Here is a 23683-nt window from a genome sequence, read left to right as displayed (position 1 = left end):
CCTGATCGAACATCTCTGGAGAGACCTGACAATAGCTGTGCAGCGACGCTCCGCATCAGACTTGACAGAGCTTGAGAGCATCTGCAGAGAATAATGGGAGAAACTCCCCAAATACAGGTGTGCCAAGCTTGTAGCGTCATACCCAAGACGACTCAAGGCTGTAATTGCTACCAAAGGTGCTTGAACAAAGTACTGAGTAAAGGGTCTCAATATTTATGTAAATGTGATATTTCATTATTATTATTTTTTATAAATGTGTATACATTTCTAAACACCTGTTTTTGCTTTGTTTATTATGGGTTATTGTGTGTAGATTGATGAGGGGGGGGGGGAAACTATTTAATCCATTTTAGAATAAGGCTGTAACGTAACAAAATGTGGAAAAGGTCAAGGGGTCTGTTGCTTCAGTTGATTTGACTTCATGGTTGTGAATTTCTAAGTTGAGTAAACATTGTTTTTTGCTAACTCGATTTGATAAGCTTTGACATTTTAAACTGAATATTTTGTCAACTCAACAAATGTAGCAAATTGAGTTGACTTGGCTAGATAAAACTAGTCATTTTGACTGAATCTCAATATCTTTTTTTACAGTGTACATTTCGATGAAACACGGGTGAAACTAAGCAAGTCAGTGCCTCTCTCACAGAATATTACTAATGGCAAGAGAAACATCTACAAAGGGAAAGGACATCTGTCAGTCCAGATGGACTGACAGTTCATCCAAGAAATAGGGCATCTTAGTGTATTTTCTTTGTAACTGTCTGTGTCAGTGTCTGCCCTGTCATAACCAACTTCCCTTTCTCCTCTCTTCTCACCCCCCTTACCTTATCCTCCGTCCTCTTCCCTCATCTTCACCCCTTGTTCTGTGTCTTCCCCTCATTTCCTCCTCCCCCTCCTCCCTATTGCCCTTCCTCCTTCCCCTTTCTGTTTTGCTCACCTGCTCCTCTACCTTCCTGCTTTTTCTCACATCCCTTCACATGCCTCACTTTCACCCCTCCCCTCAATTTCACTCCCCCCTGTCAGTGTATAAGTGGATTCACTGGGAGCTGAGGGGTAATGTCCTGCTCCAGTACCTGGCTTGGGTCAGCTATCCCATGGCGCTCATCATGTTCGCCTCCTTCTTCTGCCACCTGGTCGCCCCACAAGCCATCGGTGTGTACCCGCTCACTCACTCAATGCTTACTGCTTACTTTCCCCATCACCCGCCACCCCTAATGACCTGTTACCCACAGTCCGTTGTCCATTGATCTTCTCCCCTCTCTGCTTGTGTACCTACCTAGCCCTGTCCTCACACACTGATGACCTCACTGTCTATCTAGAGCTATGACCTTTCCTTGTCGTTCTGAGACAAACATATATTTGGTTTTCCTGTAAAACAACAATTTTGTAATTCTACCTCTTCCCTGACCTCTTTTCACCTCCCCACCCTGTCTGTCTGTCTGTCTGTCTGTCTGTCTCGCTATCTCTTTCTCTCTCTCTCTCTCTCTCTCTCTCTCTCTCTCTCTCTCTCTCTCTCTCTCTCTCTCTGCTCTCTCTCTTGCTCTCTCTCTCAGGCTCTGGTATTCCTGAGCTGAAGACCATTCTCAGAGGGGTAGTGTTGAAGGAGTATCTGACCGTCAGGGCTTTTACTGCCAAGGTCATTGGTCTGACTGCAGGTCTGGGCAGTGGGATGCCAGTAGGGAAAGAGGTGGGTTACACACACTCACATCTGATTCCCTGATTACAGCTATCTAAAAAGCCACTACAAGTTTCCTTGTTTCTGCCCCCTTGTCTTCCACTTTTTCTTCCCAAGGGCCCATTTGTTCATATCGCCAGCATTTGTGCTGCTGTGCTGAGCAAGTGTATGACGTTCTTCTCAGGAGTCCATCAGGTGAGCAGTTACTTGACCAACATTGAGAACACGGACATTACCGTTTTGTCAGATCACTTCGCATTATATTTTTAGATGTTTTCCCATTGAGGTTCTCTTTTCCTCCCTCGGTTCCTTGTCTACTTGTATGGGATCCCCTTGCCCCTTTCCCTCTCTCTGTCTGTCTGTCCCTTCCTCTCTACATCTCTGCTGCCCTCTCTCTGTCACCGTCTCTCTGTGTGTCAGTAGAGCCCATACTGCTACACAGACATCCTTACAGTTGGCTGTGCGGTTGGGGTGGGTTGCTGTTTCGGTACCCCTCTTGGAGGTACAACACTGTTTTCCTTTTCAATTCACCTTCCATCCATCTATTATAAAGCAAGCTACAAAATCAGCTCAAGCAATTGTCATGTGTCTGACAATCAATATAGGCATGGTGTTGAAATGGCCTCAGTTATGTGTATTTGTGACAGGTCGTCATGGCAAGTCTTCAAAATGCAATATGCGATCTGGAGTTGAACTATGTGCCACATTGTCTGATATGACGTCTGACTGATATTTGACCTCTCTCTTGCTTTGATCCTGCCGCGCCACCAGGGGTGCTGTTCAGCATCGAGGTGACGTCCACTTACTTTGCCGTGAGGAACTACTGGAGAGGCTATTTCGCCGCCACCTTCAGTGCCTTCATATTCAGAGTGCTCTCTGTGTTCAACAAAGACGCAGGTGGGTCCGTGAACCACATGCACGGTGAGGTATTGCGTGTGGGCCAGTGACAAGAAATCTATATTCAGTCCGTTTAAAATGCAGGCGGTGACACAACAAAATGTGGAGAAAGTGAAGGGATGTGAATTTCTGTGGAACTATACATGATAAATAGTATAATGTTCGTGTATAAGTTCTAAGATTCTCTGTCGCTCTATTATCCCCTGTCTTTTCGTCCTCCACAGTCACCATCACTGCTCTCTTCCGCACCAAGTTCCGCATGGACTTCCCCTTTGACCTCCAGGAGCTGCCTGCATTTGCCATCATCGGGTGAGAGAAAGGGTCGAGAGCCCCCAGGAGCGTGGTGAGGGCACGGTGACCACACTGTGTGGAGTTCGTTGTCGTAACCCAACATGAATGCCTAACCTCATTCCATGTGCCATCAAGCTCTTACATTGGTAGTTATTTTAAGAACGGAGATGGCGTGTATGGTTTTGCCTGCCAGTGTGCTTGCTTCAGCTTCCTAGATTGCAGATCTAGAAAAAACGATATTACAGGCTAGATCGACACCAACTAAACTTACATCTGAAGCAGGCACACATACTGTATATTATTCAGAAAATGTACCTTCTCTTGTTCTTATTTGAACCTTGAGAGTGAGTGAGGTAAAGGTGCTGGTGGTTGTCACTGCAGGATCTCCTGCGGCTTCCTGGGGGCCTTCTTCGTCTGGCTGAACCGCCAGGTGGTGCTGTTTATGAGGAAACCCAACGCCATGACACGCTTCCTCACCAGACAGTGAGTTAAAGGGACGGGGGTGATGTATTTTGATGAGACACATGAGGAAAATGCAAACCTGAATTGGGGAGGATCAGGCTAGGGGCTTAGTAGAATGGAATAGAATAGAATCATCCATTGTCTTTCTCCAAACAAATTCTTGTTGCCGACTGATGCGTTTTACAAGAACAGACAATCAAACCATCATCCAGACATTGATCGATCCATCTATAAGCAATTAGCGGTCTCTGAAAAAGAAACTAGTTACACTCTCGCTCCAATAGAAATGAATGATTTAGCAGCAACCAGTGCAGCTGCTTTTGTCAGAGCTGAACATAGTTACACTGTAGGGAAGATGATGGATGGGAGCACTGGAATTAGACCAACAGAGACCAGGAGGATGTAATTATATTGTCAGCTTTGAGAGTGTTAAATTGGTGCTTGTTCTTAGGCCTGTCCTACTGGGAGAAAGAGGGAAGTTTTCTTATAGGAGGAGAAACAGGACCTTTGTGAAGAGGGTATTATGGCATAGGGTGCAGTTATATTTAGAGGATTATATAGTGCCATCGTAAAGTATTCACACCCCGTGTCTTATTTGCCATTTTGTTGTGTAGCAAAGTGGGATTAAACTTGATTTAATTGTCTTTCTTTTGTCACCATCTACACAAACTACTCAAAGGGGAAGAAAAATGCTTAGAAAATAAAGCACTAACACTTTGGTTAGATAAGTATTCAACCCCCTCAGTTAATACATGTTAGAATCACCGTTGGCAGCGATTATAGTCTCTCTGGGTAAGTCTCTAAGAGCTTTGCAAAGCTGGATTGTCCAATATTGGCCCATTATTTATTTATTTTTTACTCCAAGCTCTGGTCTAGTTGGTTGTTGATCAGTGCTAGACATCCATGTTCATAGATTTTCAAGCCAATTTAAGTCCACACTGTAACTAGGCCACTCAGGAACATTTGATGTCGTCTTGGTAAGTAACTCCAGTGTACATTTAGCCTTGTGTTTTAGATTATTGTCCTGCTGAAAGGAGGATTTGTCTCCCAGTGTCTTTTGGAAAAAAAAAGCATACCGAAGCAGGTTTTCCTCTAGGACTTTGCCTGTGCTTAGCTCTATTCCTTTTCTTTTTATCCTAGAAAACTCCCTAGTCCTTGCTGATGACAAGCATATCCATAACATGATGCAGCCGCCACCATGCTTGAAAATATGAAGAGTGGTACTCAGTGATGTGTTGTGTTGGATTTTCACCATACATAATGCTTTGTATTTAGGACAAAAAGTGCATTTTTTGGTCACATTTTTTGCAGTATTACTTTGATGCCGTATTGCAAACAGGATGCATGTTTTGCAATATTTCTATTCTATACAGTCTTCCTTCGATTCCCTCTGTCATTTAGGTTAGCATTGTGGAGTAACTACCATGTTGTTGATACATCCTCAGTTTTCTCCTATCACAGTCATTAAACTCTGTAACTGGTTTAAAATCCCCATTTGGCTTCATGGTGAAGTCCCTGAGTGGTTTCCTTCCTCTCCATCAATTGAGTTAGGAAGGACGCCTGTATCTTTCAGTGGCCGTCAGTGCCATTTAAGATGAGGGAGGACAAAAAAAAATGTTCTTCTCATGAGCACGGCCTTGTTTTCTATTACAGCGTATTGGATGACTGCCATTCATATTCCATTCACCCAGTTCCATGTAACAGTGATAGGTTTAGGCTACTACATGATACTCAAATTTTCCCTGTACCCATCATGAGGTTGCTGCAACCTAGCCTATGAATGAAAGTTTACAATGTAAGTGCACACAGGTCGAGAGAGAGAAGTTTGAGGTGATAGACAGTGACACATGGACAGACAGTGACACATGGACAGACAGTGACACAGTCAATACCACCTACCACTCTTGCCTGCATCTATCTGATATAGGGTGTAATCATTAGTCCAACAGTTGCAAATATGACTTTCTATTGGACAAATTCAGGTATGTTTATCCCTGTTTTGTTTTAGCAGCGTGTGATTCAATTTAGCATAGTTTTATCTAAAAAGGATAACGTTTTTAAATGTTTTAAAATGTTTGTTTTTATGAAATTCACTGAGGAGGAGGGTCCTCCTCTTCCCCCTCTGAGGAGCCTCCACCGGTATCTTTGTAGTGACTGGGTGTATTGATACACCATCCAAAGTGTAAATAATAACTTCTCCATGCTCAAAGGGGATACTCAATGTCTGTTTTTTTTTGTTATCTTCCAATAGGTGTCCTTCTTTGCAAGGCATTGTAAAACCTCCCTGGTCTTTGTCGTAGAATCTGTGCTTGAAATTCATTGCTCGACTAAGGGACATTACAGATCATTTGTATGTGTGGGGTACAGAGATAAGGTAGTCATAAAACAATTATGTTAAACACCATTATTGCACAGAGAATTAGTCCATGCAACTTAATTTCTTTATTTATTTAGGCTTGACAAAACAAAGGGGTTGAATATTTACTGTCTTAAGACATTTCAGCTTTTCATTTTTTATTAATTTGTAAAAAATTCTAAAAACAGAATTCCACTTTTACATTGCGAGGTATTGTGTGTAGATCAGTGGCACAAATCTAAATGAAATCCATTTTAAATTCAGGCTGTAACACAACAAAATGTGGAAAAAGTAACAGGGTGTGAATACTTTCTGAAGGCACTGTATGCTGTATGCCACTTAGCAGACATTTTTATCCAAAGCTATTTACAGTCATGTGTGCATACATTTCACGCAAGGGTGGTCCCAGGAATCGAACCCACTATCCTGGCGTTGCAAGTGCCCGAAGCGTGCTCTACTAGCCGAGCTACAGAGAACCACAGGGACATAGGGTTGGAACATAGAGTTTTTAATCCCTTTTCTTTCCCCAGCCGACTGATTTTCCCCGGTGTTGTGACCTTAGTGATAGCCAGCTTGACCTTTCCCCCTGGATTTGGACAGTTCATGGCTGGAGAGGTCAGAGTTCAAATATAATTGTATTTGCCAATTTTTGTTTCATCTCTCACTATGAATATGCTCTGTAGAAGTTCCTGTTTATTGGGACTTGAAAACATGTTAGTAACACTTTATAACACTTTGATGAATAAGCATAAGTTATTCTAAAGTGTTACCATTATTGTTTTGTTTAGCTTAAATGCGACTGTTATCTACTTTTCTCAATCATGAAACGCGTCACTGCAGAACAACATTCATAGGACGAGTATAACTATTTGCCAAAATATGTCAATTGGGAATTTTTGCTTTCTCATAACTAAAAATACCCACTAGGCACAAACTGTTTGACTCAACATGGTTTCCACGTCATTTCAACCCAAACATTCTATGTGATGACGTTGAATCAACGTGTAAAACTGATTGGATTTGAAAAAAAGTCATTCACGTCGTTTTTGTCACCCAACACTTAACATACATTTTTTTTTGTTGAATTCACGTTAGTTGACAACTCAACCAAATGTAAATCAAAACTAGACTCTGCACTCACGTCTGTGCCCAGTGGGCTGGCCGCTAGTAGAAGTCTGTTTCTGGTCTCAAGAGAATTCTACAAGGAGTTGGCACCCAGGTTAAACCTGGACTGTGTAATCTAGATGTTCAGTATTAGCTGGATATTAATTGAAGAAGCCTCTTTGCCCAGCCATTCAGAAAAATGCCCTAGGTTAAACTTGTGTTTTGAGACCCCTTAAAATAGCCTGCATAGTTAGTGCGAATTAGGTGTGTTTAAAGCAGTCAGAAACACATGTGTGCAGTGGGATCTTCACCCTCAAGCTACGATGTTTAGCATCTTTTAAAGATGGAACTTGTGCCCCATTTCTACCGTGTTAAAATGCAGAGGTGGTTCCAAAACAGACCATTATGCTCACAGTACAGTATTGGCAATTATTTCAAAACCTCTCTTTTGGAACTATATTGAATAGGCCTACAGGTTGACATATTTGCACACAAAGCAATCTTCATCTGCAGTATTTTGAACGAGTTCTGACTACAGTACAGTTGGTTTTGTCAAAATATGATTCAATATTTATATATACAGTACCAGTCAAAAGTTTAGACACACCTACTCATTCTAGGGTTTTTCTTTATTTTTACTATTTTTCTACATTGTAGAATAATAGTGAAGACATAAACTATGAAATAACACATATGGGATCATGTAGTAACCAAAAAACTGTTAAACAAATCAAAATATATTTGAGATTTGAGATTCTTCAAAGTAGCCAGCCTTTGCCTTGATGACAGATTTAAACACTCTTGGCATTCTCTCAACCAGCTTCGCAAGGAATACTTTTCCAACAGTCTTGAAGTAGTTCCCACATACGCTGCGCACTTGTTGTCTGCTTTTCCTTCACACTGCGGTCCAACTCATCCCAAACCATCTCAATTGGGTTGATGTCAGGTGATGCAGCACTCCATCACTCTCCTTCTTGGTCAAATAGCGCTTACACTGCCTTGAGGTGTGTTTAGGTCATTGCACTGATGAAAGACAAATGATAGTCCCACTAAGTGCAAACCAGATGGGAGGATGTATCTCTACAGAATGCTGTGGTAGCCATGCTGGTTAAGTGTGCCTTGAATTCTAAATCAATCACAGACAGTGTCACCAGCAAAGCACCCCCCACACCATCACACCTCCTCCTCCATGCTTCACGGGGGGAACCACACATGCAGAGGTCATCCATTCACCTACTCTGCATCTCACAAAGACACTGCAGGCAAAGGACAGATTTACACCGGTCTAATGTCCATTGCTCGTGTTTCTTGGCGCAAGAAAGTCTCCTCTTCTTATTGGAGTCCTTGAGTAATGGTTTCTTTGCAGCAATGGCTTGCTTCATGCAGTCTCCTCTAAACAGTTGATGTTGAGATGTGTCTGCTACTTTGTGGCGCTCTGTGCAATGTGTGACTATACTGACAAACACTACGGGGTGGAAAAGAAATTGGGCTGCAATTTCTGAGGCTGGTAGCTCCAATGAACTTATCCTCTACAGCAGAGGTAAATCTGGGTCTTCCTTTCCTGTGACGGTCCTCACGAGAGCCAGTTTCGTCATAGCCCTTGATGGTTTTTGCGACTGCACTTAAAGAAACTAAACGTTTTAGAAATGTTCCGGATTGACTGACCTTCATGTCTTAAAGTATCTCTTTGCTTATTTGATGCTGTTCTTGCCATAATATGGACTTGGTCTTTTACCAAATAGGGCTATCTTCTGTATACCACCCCTACCTTGTCACAACACAACTGATTGGCTCAAACGCATTAAGAAGGAAAGAAATGCCACAAATGAACTTTTAACAAGGCACACCTGTTAATTGAAATGCATTCTAGGTGACTACCTCATGAAGCTGGTTGAGAAAATGCCAAGAGTGTCATCAAGGAAAATGGTGGCTACTATGAAGAATCTCAAATATATAATATATTTTGATTTGTTTAACACTTTAATTACTACATGATTCCATAGTCTTGATGTCTTCACTATTATTCTGCAATGTAAAAAATAGTAAAAATAAAGAAAAACCTTGGAATGAGTAGGTGTGTCCAAACTTATGACTGGTACTGTATATATTAAACTATTCATTACACATTTTAACACAATTTATCCCTTACTCTTTTTAACACTTTTTCATTAACACTTTTTAACCCTATTTTTCATAAACACTTTTTAACACTATTTTTCATTAACACTATTTTTCATTAACACTATTTGTATTTATTTTTATTTTTTTACCCCTTTTTCTCCCCAATTTGGTAGTATCCAATTGTTAGTAGTTACTATCTTGTCTCATCGCTACAACTCCCGTACAGGCTCGGGAGAGACGAAGGTCGAAAGTCATGCGTCCTCCGAAACACAACCCAACCAAGCCGCACTGCTTCTTAACACAGTGCGCATCCAACCCGGAAGCCAGCCGCACCAATGTGTCGGAGGAAACACCGTGCACCTGGCGACCTTGGTTAGCGCGCACTGCGCCCGGCCTGCCACAGGAGTCGCTGGTGCGCGATGAGACAAGGATATCCCTACCGGCCAAGCCCTCCCTAACCCGGACGATGCTAGGCCAATTGTGCATCCGTGGGGCGAGTTCTTGCCATTACTTTTTCCATCTTCCTTTCCCTTCTTTCATGCCACCGCAGCTAATGCCCAGAGAATGCATCAACTCCCTGTTCGACAACTTCACCTGGACCAAAATCTGGGGCTCCCCCCCTCCCCCCGGCCTGGGGCGCTCCTCTGCCTGGCTGCACCCCGACGTCAGCGTCTTTGTCATCCTAGTCCTCTTCTTCGTCATGAAGGTACCCTTCCTCATTCCCCTGCTCCCTCCTCCCTCTTTCTTTTCCACCCCGTAGCGCTTGTCAGTATAGTCACACGTTGCACATAGCGCCACTCAGTACAATGGCAGACTCCTGGTTGAGTCACTCATCTCAGTAGAATAAGAATCTCCTTCAGATAGACTGTGGTGGAGATGTAATCCTTAGCACTCCATCAGTATCAAACTCGACATAGTTGCCTAGAGATTTCCACTGAGTGTACTGGAGGATAAGAGTGCAATACTGTGAGTGTTAGCATCAGTAGGATTAGTATTTCCCATTGAGGAGATAGTGATGTGTATCTTGTCACAATGGTATTATTGGATTGGAGAAATGTCACCAAATAGACTAGTCGGGAATGTAGTCTAGTATTTGAAAAAAAAACTTTCAAGCCAAATCCTCTACACTTTTGTGGAAGTGCTAAGATGCATTAACTCTCCTCAGTTACTAATTGAATTCCATCCATGTCCCAGTTTTGGATGTCTGCTGTTTCGACGACGATGCCCATCCCTTCTGGAGCCTTCATGCCTGTCTTCATACTCGGTAAACAGAAGCACAAGATTATCATATGTTATTAGTTGTAATATGAACACAAATTCCATATCCATTTTTTATATTTCTTTGTTCATATAAATTGACAGAGAGAGTGACCCAAAAGCCTACAGTACATGACTATTGTATAAAGCTTCATGAGTAATCATGAAGTAAAGCATTCTGGGTCGTTTTTAATCAGTGTACCTTCAAGGATGCTATGTCGTGTATAACCAAAGAGTGGAAAATTACTAGTGAGCCACATAGATAGATGGGTGCTTAGGAGAGTGGCGGAGGAGGCCGGGGGGGGGGGGGGGGGGGGGTCTAAACATCATATAGCCATCATGCAAAGTAAACATGACATTCCGCCTCCCATATCCACCATTTCCCCCCCCCCAGGAGCCTCTTTTGGCCGGCTCGTGGGGGAGATCATGGCTGCCCTCTTCCCCGATGGGATTCTGTTTGATGGAATCTTGTACCGCATCATCCCAGGAGGGTACGCAGTCATTGGTTAGTCTCCCTTTCCACCTCCTCCTCTCCCTGTCTTAGTCAGTGCCTGCCCGTCATCCCCCTTTGGTGTGACAGTGAAATGTCACTGTCTGTTCCCCCTCTCCTGTCCTCTGCTGTCTCGGTGACCATAAACCTATACGCTACCATTAATCTCCTTCATCTTCCCTCTCTCACCCTACAAACCCCCCTCTTTTCCTCTGCTCCTTTCATTCCATCCCTTTTACTCTTTCTTCCTTCGCTATTCCCACATGCCGTTCTGTACATCATTACCAACCCTAGGTCCCTGATATAATGTTTCTCTTCCTCACCCCTCATCCCGTGTTCTTCAGCCCATTCCTCATCCCTTCTTTCCCTCCTGCCATCCCTCCTGTACTTGTCCACAAACTATGAGTAGTGTGTTGCCTCTTCCCAATACTCCCTCCGATATTTTGCCATCCACCCATCACCCCCACCATTTTTTTAAATATCCCCCTCTCTTATGGATCATCCATCTACATATCCCTTCCACCTGCAAATGCCTGTTTTCTCTCCTTTTCTCTTTCTACCCATCCCTCTCTCCCTTCCTCTGTCTTCCATTTCCTTCCTCTTCTCCCTCCTCACTCCCAGGAGCGGCGGCACTGACCGGGGCGGTGACCCACACGGTGTCCACGGCGGTTATCTGCTTTGAGCTGACGGGCCAGATCTCCCACATCCTGCCCATGATGGTGGCCGTGATCCTGGCTAACATGGTGGCCCAGGGCCTGCAGCCCTCGCTCTACGACTCCATCATCCAGATCAAGAAACTGCCTTACCTCCCTGAGCTGGGCTTTGGACACATCAGGTGTGCAAAGAGAAGCTGCAACCAAGGTGACATGTTGGCTCTAAGGGGGCCCAGTTGCATTGAGGGTCTCATGCTAAAAGAATGAGTTGTTTGAGTCAATATGGCCGCCTCAGCATGCTTGATTCTTCAACATAAACACACCCGTAGTACACAAGTGTTGAGCGTGAATTAATGATTGGCATTTCCTTCTGACTTACAGCCAGTATAACATCTTTGTGGAGGACATCATGGTTAGGAAAGTGAAGTTTCTCTCATTACAGTCCACCTACAGGGAGTTGATACACCTCCTGGATTCCACTTCTCTCAAAACGATACCACTAGTGGATTCAACAGGTACAAATGTGTGCATTTTTTGTGAAAGTGAGGATACATTTCAGTGTCTTCATTTCTTGAGTGGTTCATCATCATGTGACTCTTCCTGTAGACTCTATGATCCTTTTGGGCTCCATCGAGCGGTCAGAGCTCCACGCTCTCTGTGATTGGTGGCTCTCTGCAGAGAGGCGGATCCTCAGGCAGGAGCAGCGTTTGCAGGAACAGAACCAGTATGCCAAAGACAGCTGGGAATCCTTTGCCTTTGTGGATGAAGATGACGAGGAGAGTGGAGATAAGGTGTGTCAGAGAGACCAAGGGGAAATGTTCATAAGGAATCAAAAACGCACTCTTAGAAAATCAATCAAATCAAAGTTTATTGGTCGCCTATAGGGCTGTTATGGTGACCGTATTACCGCCACACCCGCGGTTACGAGTCATGAAGGCAGTCAACTGGTCTGCTAAATATGACACAGTCAGATCAGGACCTAACATAAGGACAACTCAGAGTATGTTATTTTGTTCTTCTGAAATGGACTACATTTTAGACCAGTCTAAAATAAATAATGGATTTATTGTGAAGGTATAGGCTGTATTTCATGGATTTATTAGACTTTTTAAAATGTAGATGTTCCAAAGGTCTGCATCAGTGACTTGTAGTCTGTGTGGAAGCCAGGAGATGCTGAATGCGTTTATGTTAATTAACGGTCAATTACTGTTAGACCGACAGTCATTTTCTTGACAATCACCCGGCTGAATTTTGTGACCGCCACAGCCCTAGTCACATACACAGATGTGCAGATGTTATCACAGGTACAACAAACAATGATTCTAAAAGGGTTGTTCTACAAGGACAGGGTTCTACTTGGGTCTGCATGCACATTTTTTCATCCAAGAAGGTTTTTTGAAGGGTACTAAAAGGATTCCTTGTTCGGTGACAAGGTTCTACCTGGAACCAGAAAGTGTTCATCTACAGGAACAAGCTGGAAAACGCTTACTGAAGCGCCTTGCTGCAAGGAACTTGTATTGTGCAATTATTTAAGCTGTCAACGTGATGAATTTACTGTTTTGTTAAATTTCCCAGAGTACCCCAGTTCAGGAAGAGAGCAATGGCCCCCTGCCATCTCCTAAACCACAGGAGCCCTTGTCCAATCACACAGCTCCTGGTGAGTTGAACCATCTCCGTGGAACAATGCTTCTATGGGTGCCTGGCAACAGTGTCATCTAATGTTATACAGCTTATTGCATATTCATATTATTATACAGCTTATTGTATATTGATATTATTATACAGCGTATTGTATATTCATATTATTATACAGCTTATGGTATATTCATATTATTATACAGCTTATTGTATATTCATATTATTATACAGCTTATGGTATATTCATATTATTATACAGCTTATTGTATATTCATATTATTATACAGCTTATTGTATATTCATAGTATTATACAGCTTATTGCATATTCATATTATTATACAGCTTATTGTATATTCATAGTATTATACAGCTTATTGTATATTCATATTATTATACAGCTTATTGTATATTCATAGTATTATACAGCTTATTGCATATTCATAGTATTATACAGCTTATTGCATATGCATAGTATTATACAGCTTATTGTATATGCATATTATTATACAGCTTATTGTATATTGATATTATTATACAGCTTATTGTATATTCATAGTATTCTACAGCTTATTGTATATTCATAGTATTATACAGCTTATTGCATATTCATAGTATTATACAGCTTATTGCATATTCATAGTATTATACAGCTTATTGTATATTCATATTATTATACAGCTTATTGTATATTCATATTATTATACAGCTTTGAATTATTTTGTTATCAATCTTAACATCAAGACACCTTTGTAGAGGACTTTGACCTTCGTCCATCACAACTTCTATCATCTGTCCTTTTCAGAAAAGGGCCATCTTCAGTCTGTTAGGAGAACTCTACGGAATATCTTCACCTCTCGAGACAGACAGGCAGAGGGACAGTCACAGGTAGTCTAAAACTGTGTGTGTACAGAATGTCTGTGCCTGTGCCTGTGACTCTACGTTAGTGCTGGGCGATTAACCAACATGTCAGTTTTCTTGTTCGTTTTTTTAAACAACTAATTGACCAACAGCGGTTCAATTATTTGAATTCCATTTTTTTTTACTTCTGTGAGCTCAATGCACATTTTCTCTGGAGATAAATCAGATCAAGACCGGAACTGTGCGATGTAGTAGGGAGTTGTAGTTTCCAACAGGCGAATATTCTACTTAGTCTGGCACATTAAACATGGTAATTGACTACAATGATCATAATCCGTTGTGCACCTACTTGTCCAGTCTGTGTGGTGCAGACACAAAGAGGGAGAGAAGAGACAGAAGAACTCGCTATCGAGAGGGATAGAGAGCAGGTACTTTGTGAGGTATCTCGACCTGAAGATACATAATCTAAGTGATTCATAGTTTGTATTCAGCAGACATAAAAATATGCCTTATTTACTTTGAAGAACTAGGCTACTAAAATTTTGATTTTGTCAGACGGCATAGGCAGCAGCTCTATAGAGATGAGATGGTGGCTTGGAATGAAATAAAGTAATCAAATAATACAAATGTAATATACACTGTGTACAAGACATTCTATTTCCATGACATAGACTGACCATACTGAGACAGGTTTAAAGGAGTATTTTTATGCCTTGAGACAATTGAGACATGGATTGTGTATGTGTGAATGGGCAAGACAAATGATTTAAGTGCCTTTGAACTGGGTATGGTAGTAGCAGTCAGACGCACCAGTTTGAGTGTGTCAAGAACTGCAACGCTGCTGGGGTTTTCACAGTTTCCCGTGTGTATCAAGAATGGTCCACCACCCAAAGGACATCCAGCCAACTTGACACAACTGTGGGAAGAATTGGGGTCAATATGGGCCAGCATCCCTGTGGAATGCTTGTGACACCTTGTAGAGTCCATACCCCCAACAAATTGAGGCTGTTCTGCGGGCAAAAGGAGGTGCAACCATAGACACAGGAAGTAAGGGTGCTGAAGGTGCTGCACCGCACTGTGAAAAATCGGAATTAAAACAGTTCTAATAGTAATAATAAATACAAAAAATGTATTTAAAAAAAAATTAACCAAAGAAGCGCTCTTGGCCTTTACTCGTCATGTATTAGTGGACCGGTATTGTCGCCTGTAGCACGGACAAAAAACCCAACCAACTTCAAAGCACTAATCGCTCAGCACTGCTGTGCACACACCAAGATCTTCCCAACGATCACTAAAGTATTTCTGTTGCAGCAAATAAAGAGAATTGAGCAGCAAATAAATTACTGCGGTAATGAGCTGTTGAGATGTAGATACAGTTGAAGTTGGAAGTTTACATACAACTTTGACAAATACATTTAAACTCAGTTTTTCACAATTGCCGACATTTAATCCCAGTAAAAAGTCCCTGTCTTAGGTCAGTTAGGATCACCACTTTATTTTAAGAATGTGAAATGTCAGAATAATAGTAGAGAGAATGATTTATTTCAGCTTTAATTTCTTTCATCACATTCCCAGTGGGTCAGAAGTTTACATACACTCAATTAGTATTTGGTAGCATTGCCTTTAAATTGTTTAACTTGGATAAACGTTTCGGGTAGCCTTCCACAAGCTTCCCACAATAAGTTGGGTGAATTTTGTCCCATTCCTCCCGACAGAGCTGGAGTAACTGAGTCAGGTTTGTCGGCCTCCTTGCTCGCACACGCTTTTTCAGTTCTGCCCAAAAATGTTCTATGGGATTGAGGTCAGTGCTTTGTGATGGCCACTCCAATACCTTGACTTTGTTGTCCTTAAGCCATTTTGGCACAAATTTGGAAGTATGCTTGGGGTCATTGTCCATTTGGAAGACCCATTTGCGACCAAGCTCTAACTTCCTTACTGATGTCTTGAGATGTTGCTTCAATATATCCACATAATTTTCTTTCCTCATGTAGCCATCTATTTTGTGAAGTGCACCAGTCCTTCCTGCAGCAAAGCACCCCCACAAGATGATGCTGCCACCCCCATGCTTCACGGTTGGGATGGTGTTCTTTGGCTTGCAAGCCTCCCTCTTTTTCTTCCAAACATAACAATGGTCATTATGGCCAAACGGTTCAATTTTTGTTTCATCAGACCACAGGACTTTTCTCCAGAAAGTACAATCTTTGTCCCCGTGTGCAGTTGCAAACCATAGTGTGGCTTTTTCATGGCGGTTTTGGAGCAGTGGCTTCTTCCTTGCTGAGTGGCCTTTCAGGTTATGTCGATATAGGACTCGTTTTACTGTGGATATATATACTTTTGTACCTGTTTCCTCCAGCATCTTCACAAGGTCCTTTGCTGTTTTTCTGGGATTGATTTGCACTTTTCACACCAAAGTACGTTCATCTTTAGGAGACAGAAAGTGTCTCCTTCCTGAGCAGTATGACGGCTCCGTGGTCCCATGGTGTTTATACTTGTGTACTATTGATTGTACAGATAAACGTGGTACCTTCATGCGTTTGGAAATTGCTCCCAAGGATGAACCAGACTGTCCCATGATGTCAAGCAAAGAGGCACTGCGTTTGAAGGTAGACCTTGAAATACATCCACGGGTACACCTCCAATTGACTCAAATTATGTCAATTAGCCTATCAGAAGCTTCTAAAGCCATGACATCATCATGACAGAGTTTTCCAAGCTTTTTAAAGGCAATGTCAACTTAGTTTATGTAAACTTCTGACCCACTGGAATTGTGATACAGTGAATTATACGTGAAATAATCTGTCTGTAATCAATTGTTGGAAAAATTACTTGTGTCATGGACAAAGTAGATGTCCTAAACGACTTGCCAAAACTATAGTTTGTTGACAAGACATTTGTGGAGTGGTTGAAAAATGAGTTTTAATGACTCCAACCTAAGTGTATGTAAACTTCCAACTTCAACTGTATCTTCTATCCTTGGCGGTTTGATTGTAAAACCATATTTCAAGATGGGAAATATAAATATTTAGCCATTACATTTGCGTGGGATGAATCTCATTACTGAGCTCTGCTCTCTACGTACACACACTCCCTTATCTAATTGCGTGCGACATGAATTCACATGAATTGCAAATGGAGATTGTTCCGAGTGTGTGCATAGTCAAACATATTCCCTCTTAGTTCTATATGTTAATCAACATATGACTTATGGTTATTATTTCCCTGGTATGGCTGGTTGGCTTTTCATATTACCATTTTATACTGCAAATATGAAAAACAATGCATGTTAATGATACTTGTAAGCACAGGGTTTGAATTTGCACCTTTTGGTCAACCTACTGTATCTCTCTATTCAATGAGGATGATAATATTTTGCAGTTTTTTACTGGGTAGGCCAGCCTTTGGTTTGAATTGTGCACCCCAAACTCATGACTATTTCATAATGAAAAGTTATTGTTATATTTCACACAAACGCCTGGCTTCAGAAATCAACAAGAGTACATCGATGAACATGCAGCCCACACAAAACATGTTATTCTTGACACTGCATTCAACCAAATCATTCTATATATTTTGAGGAGACAAATATGAGTTATTGGTTTCAAGAACAGCCGCCATCAGCTATGTTATGGGAAGCAGAAGTGTAGAGACTCTCGTCACCTCATCTTGAAACTTTTCAAAGATAGTGGGGGCAACTAAAAATGTGTGCATGACTTTACTCGGGAAGTGTCTTATCTTATTTTATTTGATCTTATCTTACCTCTATTTTCTCTCTCTCTCATCAGGAGCCTTGCGCCAACCCTCTCCTGTCCGATACGATGACACCAGAAGAGGTAACTGATCTCATTCAGGTCCACTTAAGTGCGGTCCCAAGAACTTTACTTCCCCTGATGCCATGCCAAATGATTAGAGTAGGCTGCCTTGTACATTTTCCAACACTTTTGTCCTTGTCAAAAGGGTCTGGGTTAACATGTTGAAACACATGTTAAAAAGTGTCAACATCCATACATCTCTCATGGAGGCAGTTGACATTGAAGGTTGCGTTTTAGAGTGTTTTTAGCCAATTACAGTGTTGCGTTTCTTGACATTGTGTCTGATTGGCTGGAGCAGATCAAAGAATGGGAGGAGGCTGAGATGGACAAGCCAATGGAAATTGATCAGATCCGAATAGATCCCTCCCCTTTCCAGCTAGTGGAGAGGACATCATTACACAAGGTTGGTTCAAGTGCTGCCAATTCATACCAATTTGGAGATATAGTATCTGACATCATGTCTAGACACATGGAAATACGAACGATAGTGGATTTGCTCAGAACAGAAGCCATACCAAAATGTTGCGGCCTAATTTGACGTCTGACCTTTTCTGCCTGTCCCAGACCCACACTCTCTTCTCATTACTGGGCCTGAGTCATGCCTATGTCACCAGTATCGGAAAACTGGTGGGTGTTGTTGCACTTAAAGAGGTAAGAAAACGTCCTTTTCTCTTTCTTTTATCTCTTTCCCTATTTCTGTTTCACAGTATTTCATTATCTTTTGCTTGTGACGGAACCTGACAGTTTAGTAAGAGTTGAGTCAAATTGCCTTATGAGTCTACTCATCATGCTATTTTCACGTAATTCAATGTTGTGTTCTTCTAATGTGTCCCCTCCCTTTCCCTGTTCCCACCACCCCATTCTCTCCCAGCTGCAAAAGGCCATCGAGGGCTCCACCCGTAGCGGGGTCCGGCTACGTCCTCCTCTGGCCAGCTTCAGCAACACCAGCCGAAAGTCATCGAAACCCCAGGCAACCTCCGCTCCCTCCTCCCCGACCACCCCCCCATCCCCTCTCTCCCAGGCTCCCATCTTCCCCCATGCCACTGCCCCGCCACCTCCCCCGACACAGGAGGAGATGGAGGTGTGGATCGAGGGCACGAGGCGGGAGGTGGCAGAGGTGAACAGCAGCAGTAGTAGTAGCCGCAGCGGAACGGGGAGCAGCAGTAGCAACAGTAGCCCCTCACTACCCCACTCCTTGCCCCTCTCCATCCCCCTCACCTCGCCCCTCTCCATGCCCCTCACCGTTGCCCTCTCCATCCCCCTCGCCGCCTTCTCCTCTCCCCTCACCGCCCTCCGGCCTGTCGCAAAGCAGCAAGTGGAGGAGGAGAGTGAAGATGAGCAGCCCATCTAGCCTTATAGACGAGTGATGTTTTTTTATAACGTTTTTTTTTATGGTGTGAATTTCTCTTTTAGTCTTTCTCTATCCCTCCATCTTCTCTCTCTCCCTATTGCCCTTTCCCTGTTTCGCTCTCTCGCTGTTCCTTCTCGCACCCTCTTTCTTCACTCAATGAATGATGTCTGTGAATCCACGAGGAGAAATCATCTGGGCTCGATAGTAGTACTTGACTTTTTAAGATTAGAGTTGGTGTCATTGGTTTTTAAACAGGAGACGATGGCTACCAGTGGTGCTCCAAGAGCTAAAAAATCAACAAGGCCCCAAAACGACCTTTGCTAAACCCATCCTCACCTTGGGAGGGAGTTTTATGATCACCATGCTGGGTTGATAGATGACAGTGTTAAATCAGACTGACGACAGCCAACTCAGATGTAATGATGCTAGAGGTTTTTTACTTAATGATGCCATGACTCCAGCTGAACAACCGCCATCCTCCTCTGTAATTGAGATGAATCGCTCACTTGATGATAACGCAAAACAAACATATACTGATGACATTATTATGACACTTGGTGACTTACGTTGGTGACTTTTCCTACCTCCCAAAAAAAGCTGGGTTGTGTTCATTAGGCACCAGATGGAGATAAACGGACTGAAACAGGGGGGACTACCTCGACCTTGGCCAATAAGAAAGGCTCATTTTCGTTTTACACTGCGAAACATTGTAAAACTTTACCCTTTGCATGCCCTAATAAACAAAACCCTAATGTTCTTCTGACACAAATCAAATCATATTTTATTGGCCGCATAGACATATTTAGCAGTTGGTATTGCGGGTGTAGTGAAATGTGTGTTCGTAGCTCCAACAGTGCAGTAGTATCTAACAATTCACAACAATACACACAACAAATCTAAAAGTAAAATAATCGAATTAAGAAATATATAAATAGTAGATTGAGCAATGTTGGAGTGGCATTGACTAAAATACAGTATAATAGAATACAGTTTACACATATGAGATAAGTAAAGCAGGATGTAAACATTATTAAAGTAACTAGTGTTCCGTTATTAGAGTGGCCAGTGATTCCAAGTCTATGTACTGAGCACAGAAGAAAAAAATCTACGGTATGACGCAATGCTTTATCTGAAAAGTAGTTGAATGATGAATGAAGTTCTGTCATTCTACCACAACCACCTTTTTCTTTCTCCCGCTCTCTCTCTTCTTCAAACAGTTTCTCAGGTTGCTCCCTATGTCTTTAAACCTGCAGATGTTGGACAGAGGAATCTTCCTGTCTGTTAATTGAAAAGGATTTTGATTGTATGATGTCGATATGTTTTTTAATGTATGAATGTAGAGTTGAAGTCAAAAGTTTACGTACACTTAGGTTGGAGTCATTAAAACTCATTTTTCAAACACTCCACAAATTTCCTGTTAACAAACTATAGTTTTGGCAAGTCGGTTTGGACATCTAGTAATTTTTGCAACAATTGTTTACAGACAGATTATTTCACTTATAATTCACTGTGTCACAATTCCAGTGGGTCAGAAGTTTACATACATGAAGTTGACTGTGCCTTTAAACATCTTGGAAAATTCCAGAAAATGATGTCATGGCTTTAGACGCTTCTGATAGGCTAATTGATATCTTTTGAGTCAATTGGAGGTGTACCTGTGGATGTATTTCAAGGCCTACCTTCAAACTCAGTGCCTCTTTGCTTGACATCATGGGACAATCAAAAGAAATCAGCCAGAAAAATAATTATAGACCTCCACAAGTCTGGTTCATCATTGGGAGCAATTTCCAAACTCCTGAAAGTACCACGTTTATCTGTACAAACAATAGTACACAAGTATAAACACCATGGGACCACGCAGCCGTCATACCGCTCAGGAAGGAGACACAGTGCCTCTTTGTCTCCTAGAGATGAATGTACTTTGGTGCGAAAAGGGGAAATCAATCCCAGAACAACAGCAATGGACCTTGTGAAGATGCTGGAGGAAACAGGTACAAAAGTATCTATATCCACAGTAAAACGTGTCCTATATCGACATAACCTGAAAGGCCACTCAGCAAGGAAGAAGCCACTGCTCCAAAACCGCCATGAAAAAGCCAGACTATGGGTTGCAACTGCACATGGGGACAAAGAACGTACTTTTTGGAGAAAAGTCCTGTGGTCTGATGAAACAAAAATAGAACTGTTTGGCCATAATGACCATCGTTATGTTTGGAGGAAAACGGGGGAGGCTTGCAAGCCGAAGAACACCATCCCAACCATGAATCACGGGGGTGGCAGCATCATCTTGTGGGGGTGCTTTGATGCAGGAGGGACTGGTGCACTTCACAAAATAGATGGTATCATAAGGAAAGAAAATTATGTGGATATATTGAAGCAACATGTCAAGACATCAGTCAGGAAGTTAAAGCTTGGTCGCAAATGGGTCTTCCAAATGGATAATGACCCCAAGCATACTTCCAAAGTCAAAAAGTCAAGTCAAGGACAACAAAGTCAAGGTATTGGAGTGGCCATCACAAAACCCTGACCTCAATCCCATTGTGGGCAGAACTGAAAAAGCGTGTGCAAGCAAGGAGGCCTACAAACCTGATTCAGTTACACCAGCTCTGTCAGGAGGAATGGGCCAAAATTCACCCAACTTATTGTGGGAAGCTTGTGGAAGGCAACCTGAAACGTTTGACCCAAGTTAAACCATTTAAAGGCAATGCTACCAAATACTAATTGAGTGTATGTAAACTTCTGATCCACTGGGATTGTGATGAAAGAAATAAAAGCTGAAATAAATAATTATCTCTACTATTATTCTGACATTTCTCATTCTTAAAATAAAGTGGTGATCCTAACTGACCTAAGACAGGGATTTTTTACTCGGGTTAAATGTCAGCAATTGTGGGAAAATGGAGTTTAAATGCATTTGGCTAAGGCGTGTGTAAACGTCCGACTTCAACTGTATTTACAGTACACTAGAATGTGTGAGCACACATGTTTACGTTTCTTTGTCTGTCTTTAGTCGTGTATTTATTTATCTATCTTTTCGTAGAGCCGGTTTGTCTCTGAATGTATTAACAATGTGTAATGTAGTTAATACATGTTAATAACTTATCTGCCAAATTCTTTATCATTGTGATTATTCAAGGCATATGAATTTGGAACAGCATAATAAATCATATAAAATGATTAACTGAAAACGAATGCAACTTTCATGAAACTATTACTTGTAAATGTTGTGCTACTTACACTATATTAAATGAACATGGGCTTTTGTACTTAGCAGCATGCCTGTTCGTTTAAAGCAGTAGAGGCATCTTTGTCATATTGACGAATTGGTGAACAAATGAGTGGTCCTCTCACTTCTATTGTCATCACCGTTACAGGCAGTAAAACAATCTCCTCCGACAGAAGAATTAGTCGGTTATGAAGAGACAGACAGAGGGTAGTGAAGCCTGCAGTAAGACGGCAGTAACAGAACCAGACAAGCTGTATTGTTGACAGGACTAGAACGCTCCAGATTTCATAGCATTGTCGGAGGAACTAACGGCTTCCAAAAAAATACATGAGTAAATGTTTTGTCTTTTTAATACTTTTCAGCTGTGTCCGAATGAATGGAATATTTTAGTTGTCCTTTATTCATAAATGGGTGTGAGTGACCCAGTCTACTCTCTGAATCCTAATCCAGCCGGCAAGCATATAGCAGTTTAGGCTCAATTCAGAATTTAATTGAGAATGCCCAATAAATTCCAATGAAATTATTTTAATTGAAGTAGATAACAGGGTACAGAATTGCAATTCGAATTAGAATTAAAGGAAATTTAATTGAATTGCGTGAAACTAAATGAAATTACGATGCCTCTTCTAGTATATATTCAGTGTAGTCTATCCAAAAATACAGTGTGTACATTTAGTTATTTTTCTATTTTCTACATAGTAAAAAACTTGTGAAGACATCAAAACTATGAAATAACACAAATGGAATCATGTAGTAACCCAAAAAGTGTTAAACAAATCAAAATATATTTTTGATTTTTGATTCTTCAAAGTAGCCACCCTTTGCCTTGATGACAGCTTTGCAAACTCTTGGCACTCTCTCAACTAGCTTCACCTGGAATGCTTTTCCAACAGTCTTGAAGGAGTTCCCACATATGCTGAGCACTTGTTGGATGCTTTTCCTTCACTCTGTGGTCCAACTCATCCCAAACCATCTCAATTTGATTGAGGTCGGTTGATTGTGGAAGCCAGGTTATCTGATGCAGCACTCCATCACTCTCCTTCATGGTCAAATAGCCCTTACACGGCCTGGAGGTGTGTTTGGGGTCATTGTCCTGTTAAAAAACAAATTATATTACCAATAAGCGCAAACCGGATGGGATGGCGTATGGCTGCAGTATACTGTGGTAGCCATGCTGGTTAAGTGTGCCTTGATGTCCGTTGATAATTTTGCACGCCCAATTTTTCAGTTTTTGATTTGTTAAAAAAGTTTGAAATATCCAATAAATGTCGTTCCACTTCATGATTGTGTCCCACTTGTTGTTGATTCTTCACAAAAAATACAGTTTTATATCTTTATGTTTGAAGCCTGAAATGTGGCAAAAGGTCGCAAAGTTCAAGGGGGCCAAATACTTTCGCAAGGCACTGTATAATGAAAAAAATATGAACGCAACATTTTCACAGATTTTACTGAGTTACAGTTCATATATAGAAATCAGTCATTTTAAATAAATTC

General features: G+C 41.7%; 1 protein-coding gene across 4 annotated transcripts in view; it reads left to right on the top strand.

Moving 5' to 3' along the window:
• LOC139391745 (chloride channel protein 1-like) overlaps positions 1-20364 on the top strand; it is a 37511-nt gene extending 17147 nt beyond the window's left edge. Inside the window, exons 4-23 of one of the 4 annotated variants that reach the window (XM_071139251.1) lie at positions 1024-1152; positions 1554-1687; positions 1793-1870; positions 2099-2177; positions 2447-2572; positions 2797-2881; positions 3245-3346; positions 6212-6296; positions 9457-9612; positions 10101-10170; positions 10558-10668; positions 11275-11488; positions 11688-11821; positions 11913-12097; positions 12882-12963; positions 13748-13830; positions 17586-17633; positions 17911-18015; positions 18177-18263; positions 18484-20364. In XM_071139251.1, coding sequence (XP_070995352.1) covers positions 1024-1152; positions 1554-1687; positions 1793-1870; positions 2099-2177; positions 2447-2572; positions 2797-2881; positions 3245-3346; positions 6212-6296; positions 9457-9612; positions 10101-10170; positions 10558-10668; positions 11275-11488; positions 11688-11821; positions 11913-12097; positions 12882-12963; positions 13748-13830; positions 17586-17633; positions 17911-18015; positions 18177-18263; positions 18484-18963 — 2573 coding nt within the window. In that variant the 3' untranslated portion in view covers positions 18964-20364. The remainder of the gene's footprint in view (positions 1-1023; positions 1153-1553; positions 1688-1792; positions 1871-2098; positions 2178-2446; positions 2573-2796; positions 2882-3244; positions 3347-6211; positions 6297-9456; positions 9613-10100; positions 10171-10557; positions 10669-11274; positions 11489-11687; positions 11822-11912; positions 12098-12881; positions 12964-13747; positions 13831-17585; positions 17634-17910; positions 18016-18176; positions 18264-18483) is intronic. The other 3 variants (XM_071139252.1, XM_071139253.1, XM_071139254.1) reach the window with 3 other exon arrangements.
• The last annotated feature ends 3319 nt before the right edge of the window (positions 20365-23683 follow it).

Source organism: Oncorhynchus clarkii, chromosome 32 (assembly GCF_045791955.1).
Source record: "Oncorhynchus clarkii lewisi isolate Uvic-CL-2024 chromosome 32, UVic_Ocla_1.0, whole genome shotgun sequence".
Classification (NCBI taxonomy): Eukaryota; Metazoa; Chordata; class Actinopteri; order Salmoniformes; family Salmonidae; genus Oncorhynchus; species Oncorhynchus clarkii.
This window is presented reverse-complemented; position numbering and strand designations above follow the sequence as displayed.